This window comes from Pogona vitticeps, chromosome 13 (assembly GCF_051106095.1).
Source record: "Pogona vitticeps strain Pit_001003342236 chromosome 13, PviZW2.1, whole genome shotgun sequence".
NCBI classification, from domain to species: Eukaryota; Metazoa; Chordata; class Lepidosauria; order Squamata; family Agamidae; genus Pogona; species Pogona vitticeps.
In genome coordinates, this window is record NC_135795.1 from 11,103,325 (window position 1) to 11,116,162 (window position 12,838).

Sequence of the window (12,838 nt, forward strand, 5' to 3'; positions counted from 1 at the left end):
GCCAGTGCAAAAACACAACAGGGTTTTGGTAGGTACATACTGTAAGCACGCAGTACGTAATCCTTTCAGTCACCCTGCAAAGACAGCTCAGACGTATTATTACCCTTTATTAGAAAGAGTTAATATGGATTGCAGCAGAAGTTCATTAAGGCTACTCCGAAGTTCAGGATTGAAAAAAAGGAAAGAAAGGGGGTACTTATCAACTCTCTTTCATCAATCTCCATGGCCTATTGCTTTTGACTAGCTATGTCTGTGCAAGAAAGCACTTCTCCAAACAAGGGCTCTTATATGTGACCACTGCTTCCTAACAGGAAGTAACATACATAGAAAGTACTTCCACTGGAACGTACAAGATCCATCCAAAACTCATAAAAATGTACAGCCTGTTTTTCCGGATACTCTCACGAGATCTTGTAAGATATTGTGGGCTTGGTAAAATTGGCACTATTTTATTTTTTATGTTCTTGGGAACATCAGCTAAAGAGACACAGAGGTGTCCAGCATAAGGACCACGATGTAGGAAGTGATGAAGTCTTATGAAGTTTAGCCTCAAAGAAGGAGGAAAACAGAATGCTATTAACTTCTCTCAATAAATTATTTCACAACTGGAAAGAAGTCACCACAAGAGCAGACAAATAATCCCCACAACACCCAGTTGATTGCATAGGTTTGCACAATTCATCACAAGAAAATGTAACTATGTGGCAATGAAAATTCACCTGTCCTGATAAAAGAAAGTACTTGCTGTCTGATATCTATTAACGTCACACAGCGTAGGTAGAACTAGAACAGCTTATATTAACGGGGGCTGCAGAGCACCGCATGCAATTAACACCAGCTTCACATCCCACTTCTCTTCTCACTTACAAAACCTACACACATCTCACATACTTGAAAATTGCAAAGTGCTCCTGCAGCTGTTGAACGGTACATTATTTTACTTTGATAAGCCTCGGCTTGACTTAAAGTAGGCTCTAGCAACAGGGGTTTAATGTCTACACTCATCATTTAACAGCAGTTAAGTTGGCAAAGTCCAGCTTCTTTGCTGCTAAAAAGCTTAGTGTACCATATTTTATCTTGACAAGTGAAATCCTTGAATATATTAGAATTCACAGGATCAACTTTTGGCACAATGCATTAAGTCTCTAAAAAGCTGCAGTAACTAACAAGAATTACATTCCTAGGAAATATGGCAATTTTTTCTATGTAATAGCTTTTCAGAAATGGGTTATACGTAAAAGAAGGCATGACAAAATGTAGGTACAAGTCTATCACTTCAAACTTGCCAACAGACATGGGAGATTCATCTTTGTCTCCCAGGGGATACGAAGACGAATCTTGCTGGCACAGGTGCCAAAGCCCAATTAACGCCCACCCCCAGAACCCGCTGGTGCACTTGCTGCTCACTGCACAATCAGCATCGTCGACAACATGTCAATTGCAGCAGTAGCCTGACTGACGCTGCCCTGCCTCCCTGCTCGGCTGGCCACTCAGCAGCTGAGCAGGAGACTTGTCATTCCACCCCTTTGCCTGAGTAGCCAGCCGAGCAGGGAGGTGGGGGAGCACCATGATGCCCGCCCAGCCATGCCGCGAGGCAAGCAGTAAGTCAACTGGCTGGCAGGTTCTGGAGGTGGGCGTTAAATCATGCTGGACATCTGTGCTGACCAGATTTGTTTTTGTCTTCCTTGAGAGGTGAAAACGAATCTCCTAAGTCTACTTGACAACTATTTTAAGTTCCACGAAGAGAAAGGTCATGTTTATTCATCCTCCTATCCCCACAAATGAAAAAGTTAAATGAAGAACTAATTAACACTGAGCAGGTATGGAGATAATGAAAACTGATTAGATTAGTATAACCGGACCAGAGGAACCTAGTTCAAGGAGGTTCTGGAAGGAATATACGAATGGTTGGGAGTTGTATTCCAACAACAGGGCCACACATTCTACCCCTTTGTTCCTGTTTTAAAAATTAATCTAGACCAAACTGAAATGTCAGAGGTGGCTTCGCCAGGAAATGCTCAGCGTACAGTCAGTAAGTCACTAAGTACTGTCTCTTGTAGTTGCCCTCTCTCCTTTAGCATGCATGCAACCGTGTAAACATCCCACTGCTGATAAAAATGGAATGGCAGCCCTTCCTTCTTCCTCCTCTCCTACAAATCAGGGCAGTATTCTATTGCTAGTTCCATCTCAGCAAAGACCCACTGAGTCAATTGTTGAATAGTAGATCAACACTTCAGTAAATCGCAGTGGGTCAATGGGTCCATGCTATTGAGGACTATACTGGCTGCAATACTTGTTGACCTGGTACCTTTTATCAACTCCTTTGCAAGAATGCTCCACTAATTCAAATTAAGCCATGGACAAGGGGTCGTCACCCCTGACAGAAGCAAACCAGGGAAAGCTGCTCTCTCAAACCCACGTATCTTCCCAGGAAAGAACCAGAGAACACATCAATATCAGGCTGCTGTTACAATGAAATAGTGTTTACTTACCAAGTCACAAAATTCAAACACCAGAAGATAAGGAATAGCTTCCACACACTGCCCTGTACACTGGAGAAGATTTGGATGCTGAAGAATACTGCAGGGTAAGAAAAAACAAAGATAGAAAAGAAATACTGTTAGATTGAGAACTCCTTCCAGGCTCAGTCAGGCATGTCCAACAGGCCACTTCACCTTTTACAGTCTCCCCCGAACAACAGCTTGGAACATTAAATTAGGATTCGTAGAATACCACAATCAACATGACTATCGGGCCTACTAGTTGGGGAATTCTGTTAGCTGTAGTCCAAAACTGGAACTTTCCAAGCTCAGTTCATAAATGTAAGATTACTGTCAGAGACTCTCCTTCTGGGGCAATTATTAAATGGAGAGGCAAAAAATGAGCATTCCACGGTAAAAGTACACATAAAGGAAACTGAACGCCCAGTATGACAAGAGTCCAAATGTCTTCTCCAGCCAAAAAATCCTAACCTCGCCCTCAAAATCTTGTCTGGAAGGACAGAAGTAAAACACCCTGAAGAGCACCACTGAGCTTCTTGATGAACAAGCAAAAAGAGGCTTTGCTAAAGGCCTATAAAATGCCCATATAACACTTCGCAGCACAAGTATCCCCCTATCCTTACAGCCTGTCCCTTTACTTGAACCACACAGCCGAAACATCCCTTATTACTCAGGGACTACTTGAGGCATTTTGCTGTTTGAAGTTGAACAGTAAACGCGTCTCTCCCCCAAATCCAGGGTGCTTATGGATGTGAGAGAGCAAATCACACATGTGTCTCTTTCCTTGCCTGGTAGCAAAAAGATTCAATGAGCATTAAGTTAAGTATTAAATTAAGTAGCATTTCCTGAAAACCCAAAATCTGCTGCCTAAGGCAACTGCTTCACTTTGCCCAGTCATAGGACCATTCCTGTTCCTTAAGTCTTACTAGCAGTCGCTAGCATGTATCATCTAATTTTTATTCCTAACTGTTTTCAGTTTTTCCTTGATATCAGCAAGATTTCACCATACGTTTAAGCAGAGTGGTATTGGGGTTTTTTTTTTCATATGCACCTTTAGTATTCAGACATGGCAACTTGGTACTGCTATGAGGTTTGTGGATGCTACTTACAAATAAGGCTCTCCATGCCTCAAAAACCGTTCTTGATCCTTAGGGCTGGCACTAGCTTTTAACTCCTTCACAACAACCCGTGCCACACTAGTGCCTGTGTAAACTTCCCCAAGCAGAACCTGAAAGGGAATTGTAGACTCAAGTTACATTTTAAAAGCAAGGAGGCAGCCATTCATGTATAATACTCTGAAGAATTCAAGTCAAATGACAGCTTCCAGATTTTAACTTATAAAGTGTTGTTGTATATTGAAAAAGTATCTTATACAAGCAAAAAACCAAAAAAAAAATACACCAACAGTGAACAATCCATTATCTTTCCTAAAAGACCTGTTACTTTTTAACATAAATAACTGTCTTTTTCCTATTATACTGTTCCACAGAGTTCCATGTGAAACCAGAGACTGCTGGCTTCAGGATGTTTTGAATACATTTAAAGCCATTATTTTTCCAAGTTCTCACTTTTTGGAAAATATATTAAGTCAAAATAACAGCTACGGCTGTGCAGTCTTGTCTCTGTTAAATAAGGGGAACGACTTCATTGTCATGCCCCGCATGACGACGATAATCCATCCCACTGAAATAGCTGTTTAGCGAAATCGTCATCATGTGAAAACCCTTTCCCCATTGGAATGCATTGAAACCCAGTTTAATGCGTTCCAATGGGGAAAATACCTCATCGTCTATCAAAGATCTCCCATAGGAAAGCCATTTTGCGAGCACTGATCAGCTGTAAAAATGGCTGCCCTGCGAAGCATGGGTCCAGAAAACACAGGGCAGCCATTTTGCGGAGCCGATGATCAGCGGAAAAAATTGTCATCTTGCGAAAAAACGGTTCGCGAAGCACAGACCTAATCAATGTCCAGCAAAAATCCCCCATTGGAATGACTTTTGCAAATCCCTATAGCGATCGCAAAAAGTCATCGTTACGCGGATTTGTCATTTAGCGGGGTCGTCGTCTTGCGAGGTACCACTCACTGTATAGGAATGAAAGATCAATGCTATCCACAATATTTTATACCTTTTAAACACAAATAATATTGTGAGAGTGTTGAAGATTTTTAAAGATGAATTAGATGACAAGTAATATTCAAGTGCATTATCATATTTCACAAAGAGAAACACAACACTTTCTTATGCAAACACATGTTCTTTCTTTGATTAATACCGTGTGTCAATCACAGCTCTTATCTCCATAAGGTTTCTGATATAGACAGATGCTGTGCTCAAGATCACTCCAACATTTTTAGCTCATTATGTGCCCTCCTAGAAGGCAACAAAATGTGAATGCAGAACACTAGAATTTGAAGCAAAAGGATTAGCAACTGTGTTTAGTAGTTAAGATTACTGGACTGGGATTCAGGAAAACTAACTCCAAATCACAGAGCCATGGTATTTACTGGGGAATGTCAGGCAAGCCACTGCCTCTCAGCCTGGTCTACTTCATAGCACTCCAGTGAGGATAACATCAGGAAGAGAGGAGCCTGAAATACATTCTTGAGTTCAGTGGAGGAAAGGCAGGATGTTAAGTATAAGTAATAAATACTTCTCAAGAGTCTACATGAACTCTAGCAGAACTGACAAAAATATGAGTGTGGAAAAAGTGGCCAACTTTTATTTCTAGTAAACATAACACTGCTTCCTATTAGTAACAGTAGTAACAGCAAAGTAACAGCACACTAGAACTGCAGATACAGCTTTAAGTGAATATATCTGCATTTTAAGCATTCAAATCTTCTGAAGAACTGAAGGGAAGCAGCACTAATATATGGAGAACAAATTTCTTTCAGTGTTCAGCTCTGAGAAATAGCACTGCATTGCTTTCCACTGAAACCCCGGTTTTAAAATTCAAACAGCAAGCGATTTCCCCTGAAGCTTCTTACCAATAATATGACAAGCTCACACTTCAAAAATGTATTCATGAGCTATTTTTGCTCCTTGTGGCATAAAATATTTTAGCAGATATGCAAATTGAGAATTACAATATTCACAAGAGCCTTACCTTTCCAAACCAGCCATTTCCAATTTCTTGGATATAGTTCAGATTCTGACGGGCAACTTGCGATTTCAGTCCTTCTGTTAAAGAAAATGGAAGAACACTATCACAAGGAATGGCTATACTCTTATTTTAATGAAGTCATTTTGTACCTTGAAAAATTCAGTGTTTCATATTTTATTATAGTAGTACAGAAATGAACTTAACAGGTAGAACGTTAAGACACAAGTTGATAACCAAGAGAATCTTCCATTGATAGATTCTCAGAATGTAGCTTTCTACAAATGTGCCACTGAAAAACACTGCAGCTGTACCCTGTTCTACAGACCAGTGGCTCCCAATCTTGAATCCCCAGATGTTCTTGGACTCAAATTCCCAGAAGCCTTCACCACTAGCTGTGCTAGCCAGGATTTCTGGGAGTTGTAGTCCAAGAACATTGGGAGACCCAAGGGTGGGGACTACTGCTCCAAACTAACAGGTGTTGATCAAGCTACCCTTTAGGAATGGAGGCATTTGTTGCCCTCCAGATGTTGGACTGCAACTCTCATCACATGTTGCCAGCACAGCCAACAGTGAATGATGATGAGATGTAGTCCATCTTCAGCCTTAAACCATGATGGACACACACCCCCAGTTGCCTGTGAATCCTAATCTTGAGTATCTGCAACAAAAACAAAAAATATGTTGTCTTTCATGCTTTTAAGAGGGAAAAGAAAAAACTCAAACCTAATCAAAAGAAAAAATACATAAGCAAAGGACGCTTCCAATTTTCTATGCTCAGACTTTCTGAATGGATGCAGAATGAAAATGATTTCTATTTAAATAGTTTCCTGTGTTGATGTTCTAAAATGTTTTTAGAAGCATGGCTTTAAAAGTTCGCCCTTTACTAAAATAGCACTCTGTGGGTGACTTAGTGAAGGTAGAGCAAAAAGGAATAACAACTAATACAGGCACTAGCATTTTTTAAAAAATCAATATATCAGAAGAAACTGAATTGTATTTTTGCTTGCATCCTAGACAACATCTAATATCCTTAAGTGTAAGTGACTATCTCACTGTATCCACACTTCCCTTCCAGAGGAAAGTACCTAAATATTAATATCTCTAATACAACTGTTCCTTCCTTAAACATTTTTTACAAGTGGAGGACAATCACAAAGTGTTACACTTACTTGGCTAGTTGCCATAAAAATATACACATTTTAGTGTATTGCTCCCAAATAGACAGTATAGGACCAACTAATTTTATTCTCTTGTACAGGGAAGTCAATCATTAATGAGAGTACTAATCTGCTAGCTGAATGCAGTATAGCCAACCAAGTAGCCTTGGTGCAGTGGTTAAACTGCAGTACTGCAGTGAAAACTCTGTTCAGGACCTGGGTTCGATCCCCAGCACATGCAGCTGGCTCAAGACTGACTCAATCTTCCATCCTTCCGAGATCACTACATTGAGTACCCAGCTCATTGGCAGGAGGGAAATGTGTAGCACAATGAAATCGTAAACTGCCCAGAGAGAGCTTTAAACATTATGGGGCAGTATACAAGCAACACACTTTGATTTTTGCTGTATTTTTAGTAATTATATGCTGTAAACTCAATGTCTGCTTGTCCATTATAACAATGGCCATGGTTTTGGTCCTGGTCTTTTAGCTTTGATACTGTCAAGAGCTAGATTTGCAGCACAGTACTGTCCACAGTCATGTACATTTCATTAATCCAGTCCAACTGAATTGTATTTGGGAAAAGATGTTGCAGGGTGCTAAAAGATTGAGGTATAGGTAAGGAGTGTTTTTCCCCTTCCCATTTTCTCTCTTCAAACAATGAAAGAATAGAACTATCTCTTGCCTTTACGTGGCGTACAAGTTACTCTACAATACATATCACTGAGGTTATGCTTTGAGCAAGATAGACGTCCTTATGGGATCTGATGTTCTGTTTTTCAAGGTAAGGAGGTATAGATTCAAAAATTACTTTCTGCTTTCTCTTTCAGTAATTCAACTGTATTTTGAAAAATAAGAACATAGACATCACATGCTCAGATAGTAAAGTCTGGTTAAGAGGGTGTTTTGTTTTTAAAAAGCCATTAGATATATACCAAATCAATCAAGAACAATATAAAACCTTGAACCTGCCCTACAAAGCAGTGTTTTCATAACCAGTGCTAAGCTCCTTGACCTTTAAGAAAACCACATGTACTGAGAGACAAAAGGAAATTGCTACAGTGGTGCCTCGCATAGCGATCGCTCTGTTTAGCGACGAAATCGCTTTGCGATGAACATTTTGCGATCACTTTGCGATGTTCCCTATGGGGTATTTTCGCTTTGCGATGACCGATCATCACAAAGCGACCATTTTTGCATAGCTGATCAGCGGTTTCAAAATGGCCGGCGGGGAAAAACATGACCGCCCGCTGTTTTCTGGGACGGATTCCTCGCTTAAGAGGCACCAGAAATGGCCACGCTATGTAGGATCTTCACTGAACGATGAGTTTTAAGCCCATAGGAACGCATTAATCGTGTTTTAATGCGTTTCTATGGGCTTTTTTATTTCGCATTGCGACGTTTTCGTTCGACAGCGATTTCGCTGGAACGAATTAACATCGCAATGCAAGGTACCACTGTATTTAAGGCTGCCTCTGAGGGATCACTTTTACTACAAGGCATTTATCTCAAATCTGCACCCCTTGAACAGATGATGCACCCCTTGAACACCCCTTGAGCAGTCCAGAATCAGATCTGTGTTCTATTAAAAACTAGTTTTGTCCAACAGAGGTCTAGAAGGCTACAATTTTCACTGCATAAGTGCAACAGCATATAGCACACTGCCATGGCAAAAGGCACAAACAGATGCCTCATAATGTCAGAAGATGTTGTAATTTTACTGCTCAGTCCTTACATCAGTGAATACTCAATGTAATTAAAACATTGCAAAAATGAAAATTACTATCTCCATTATTCATTTTTATGGGGGAGAAAATATGGAAAATAGCTAGAGCACCATTTAACACTAAGACATGCAAGTAATTGTATTCTAACAGCAATCAACTCAGCTAAGACACTGCAAGAAATTCAACCAGAGAAAGATGAACCCAGTGCAATCACACCTTAGTAGCAAAACATTCATTAAAGCAGAGAGTAGTTTGTTCCCCACCATCAAATGAACACTTTGTGAATGTATTTTAACAGATAAGCTCCATGGGACTGCCCAGCAAGGGTCATTATTTGGAGGTCAAAACTTATACTGGGCAAAGTACAAAAGAAAATGGCATGGAGGTTACCTGAGAGCCAAAGCAAGTGTATTGTTTTCTTTAATAGTTTAATAAATGCTTTGATACATTTATGCAGTAACCAAGGCAGATGCTAAGTCTCCATACAACACAAGCAGCAAGAGTAATGGGTCAATTACACATTACTATTCCAACTAGATATAATGGTTAAGAGAACAAACAGTGAGCTTTGCAAGTCTTACTGCAGCCAGAAAGTCAATAAACAACCTTAGTCAAATCCCATACTCTCAAATTAATGTGGAGAGCTCAAAGCCTATTGAAAGAAAGTAAGAACCCAGTGGGAAATGTGTTTGTTTTAATCTGGCACTGTTAACAAACGTTGAAGAAGAGCTTCAAGTCACTAGAAGAGTCATCAGAGAAGAGTCCATTGTTGTGACTGGCTTGGAAGAGTGACGGCAGGAGAGGAGGGGTAAACATCTTACCTGCAGGAAGCTGGAACTGAGATGGGGCTGATAAAGAAACACTAGGGACTGTAAGTGTAAACACTTCCGCTGGAGACTGAATAGACGGGGTGTCTTCTGCAGGCGGTGTGAAATCTATTTCATCATCGAAATTGTCTTCGAATTCCTACAAAATCACGGAGACCAGCAGAACAAAATGAACGTGCCTTATTCAAGTTCTCAGGTCTGCACAATATTTATACAGGCTGGAGAAATGTATCTTTCCAGATCCTGTCCGACTGCAACTCCCACAGCCTTCACTGCTGGCTAAGGCTGCTGTGAGGAACAGGCCTACAAGGACCGGAGTTGTCCATTCCTGATGCCTACCCATGTGCTGCATCTGGCTGGATCAATGTTTACATCACAGGCATCCCTTCCTATTGTAAGCTGCCCAGAGTAGACTGGGTCTAAATGGGCAGGATATAAATTCAATCAATCAATCAATCTCTTGTAGGCCCCAGTAGAAATGTTGTGGTTGGCTTTTATGAGATGTATAATTTTTCTTTGGGTTTCTTCTTTTCTAAGTAGTATGCTGTAGTAATACTGGAATGTTTTACTTCAAAAGCCATTCCATTTATTACGGTTGTTCTCATTGTATGCATCAGTAACACACCTAGACAATAAATGTAGAAACCTAATGGATTCTGCAGACTCAACTGATGAAAGACACTCCCCATTTTTGTATAAAAATAAGCAGAGGAGCTTAGAACGAAAATGCCCTGGCATGCTTCTAATGCATCATCCCCTTTTACCCCAGGGAGTGCCTCTGGTAGCAAAAAGCTGAGTGTGGGCGATCCTTCCCAGCCTGCCAAAGGGCTGAATTATTTCTCCCCTAAAGGTAGCCACCAGGTACAACAACATTGGAATGTCATCCTCAGTCTGAGGACGAATTGCTCTCCTCCTCAAAGTCTCCTTTCATTTACCAGATGCTCAGAACCCTTGGTGAACTTCTCTTGGAAGAATACAAAGGTTATTTATTTGCCCCAAAAAGGAATGGAAAAGAATGGAATATGACAATGTGAGGACAAACTTTCAAAGAACAGTATCTAACCTGGGCCAGCAATTTTTTCAGCAGTTTTTTGTTTGTAGACTTTTATAACTCTCAGTACATAAACTCAGCATACAATTTCTACATCAATATGTAACAGCAACATCATCCATAGAACACCTGTTAAGGTGAAATACATCTCTGCAGTCAAAAGGGTGGTTTAATTCTCACAGAACTTTTATGAGCTATTATTACTTTCCACGTCTTTTAATTTAAAATTTGAAAAGCTGAGAAGATAAAAGCATTTTGCAAGGGCAAGCTGAAATTAGTTCCTAATGATGGAAAAGTACAGATCAACATGGTGTTAAAATATCTTTACACCATTCATTATCAGAAGAACTACAAGCTTATTAATGCATTAGGCTGCACATGGGCTAGCTGATGGTGGGGGTAGATTTAGAAAAAGAATGCAAAGATCCGATTGGTCAGTTGTGTAAACTAAATGCTGAAACTACACATAAATCTGTGATCCTCATGTGCAAGAACAGCAAGTGGATTTACCCTTTTTTTTACTAATACTCCAAACATAAATTTCCTAATTCCCTATTAAAAGAAACTGATCCTGGTTTAAAACACAGTGGTGGGACTTGTGACACTCCAAATGCTGATCACTTACTCCTATCATCTGTCACAAGGACAATCGGGGCTGATGGGAATTTGAGTCTAATGAAAAAGGAGGGCCACAGATCCCCTACTCCTGAACTGACACATCATCATATTCTGTGGGACCCGCCTCAAATCATACTGTACGTTTGGCAACCTATGTTTACACTAGCATGAGAGACTACAAAGCCTTGACAAATCTCGTGGCTTATATTTTATTATATTATATTTCCTGAATACTTTATCCTGAACCAGTAGGAAATATTACTTCTTATATATGAAATGTTATAAGTAAATTAAATGTTACAAATAAGATTTTATAGATATTACTATCAAACAAGACTGGAATCCAAAGAGCTACTTTGAGTAAAACTTTCAAAGGACCACTAAAATTATTAAATTTTCTTTGAAATAGAGATTCTCCTGCACCTTACAAACGCATACACACACCTCGCTATATTATAATTATTTAAAGATTGTTGTTGTTTAGACGTTAAGTCGTGTCCCCTATTATTGTGCTGGTAGGGTTTTCTGCTCAGTGGAAGTGCAGTCAGATACTGGCCCTAAAAGTCAGCCATAGTTTGCTTGCTGAATAGTCTACAGTTCCTCAGTTACTGTGTTTTGCTCGAGATCCTCAGTTATGCTTTTCCAAAATCTTTGTTCTGTTGGCTACAGTAAAGGTTTGATGCTAAATTTTTTTGTTGTTTAGTCGTTAACTTGTGTCCAACTCTTCGTGACCCCATGGACTAGAGCACGCCAGACCCTCCTGTCTTCCACTGCCTCCCGGAGTTTGGTCAAATTCATGCTGGTAGCTTCAATGACACTGTCCATCCATCTCGTCCTCTGTTGTTGCCTTCTCCTCTTGCCTTCACACTTTCCCAACATCAGGGTATTTTCCAGGGAGTCTTCTCATGAGATGGCCAAAGTATTGGACCCTCAGCTTCAGGATCTGTCCTTCCAGTGAGCACTCGGGGTTGATTTCCTTCAAAATGGATAGGTTTGCAGTCCAGGGTATTCTCAAGAGTCTCCTCCAGCACCATAATTCAAAAACATCAATTCCTCGGTGGTCAGCCTTCTTTATGGTCCAGCTCTCAGTTTCATACATTGCTACTGGAAAAGCCATTAGCTTTATCTATGCGAACCTTTGTCGGCAAGGTGATGTCTCTGCTTAAGATGCTGTCAAGGTTTGTCATCGCTTTCCTCCCAAGAAGCACGCATCTTTAAATTTTGTGGCTGCTGTCACCATCTGCAGTGATCATGGAACCCAACAAAATCAAATCTGTTACTGCCCCCATCTCTTCTCCTTTTATTTGCCAGGAGGTGATGGGACCAGTGGCCATGATCTCAGACCATTTTTGTGCTCTCCTCTTTTACCCTCCTTAAGAGGTTCTTTAATTCCTCCTCACTTTCTGCCATCAGAGTGGTATCATCTGCATATCTGAAGTTGTTGATATTTCTTCCGGCAATCTTAATTCTGGCTTGGGATTCCTTCAGTCCAGCCTTTCGTATGATGTATTCTCCATATAATTTAATAAACAGGGGGACAACAGACAGCCTTGTCGTACTCCTTTCCCAATTTTGAACCAATCAGTGTTTCCGTATCCAGTTCTAACTGTTGTTTCCTGTCCCACGTACAGATTTCTCAGGAGATAGATAAGGTGGTCAGGCACTCCCATTTCTTTAAGGACTTGCCACAGTTTGCTGTGGTCCACACAGTCAAAGGCTTTTGTGTAGTCAATGAAGCAGAAGTAAATGTTTTTCTGGAACTCTCTGGCTTTCTCCATAGTCCAGCGCATATTAGCAATTTGGTCTCTAGTTCCTCTGCCCCTTCGGAATCCAGCTTTTACTTCTGGGAGTT

At 40.5% G+C, this 12,838-nt stretch overlaps 1 protein-coding gene across 1 annotated transcript in view; it reads right to left on the reverse strand.

Moving 5' to 3' along the window:
• Positions 1–12,838, reverse strand: part of LMTK2 (lemur tyrosine kinase 2) — a 50,133-nt gene that overhangs the window by 20,730 nt on the left and 16,565 nt on the right. The window contains exons 3-6 of the mRNA XM_020799548.3: positions 9,312–9,456; positions 5,610–5,683; positions 3,611–3,729; positions 2,493–2,580 (exon numbers count right to left, since the gene is read on the reverse strand). Of these exons, the coding sequence (XP_020655207.3) occupies positions 2,493–2,580; positions 3,611–3,729; positions 5,610–5,683; positions 9,312–9,456 (426 nt within the window). The remainder of the gene's footprint in view (positions 1–2,492; positions 2,581–3,610; positions 3,730–5,609; positions 5,684–9,311; positions 9,457–12,838) is intronic.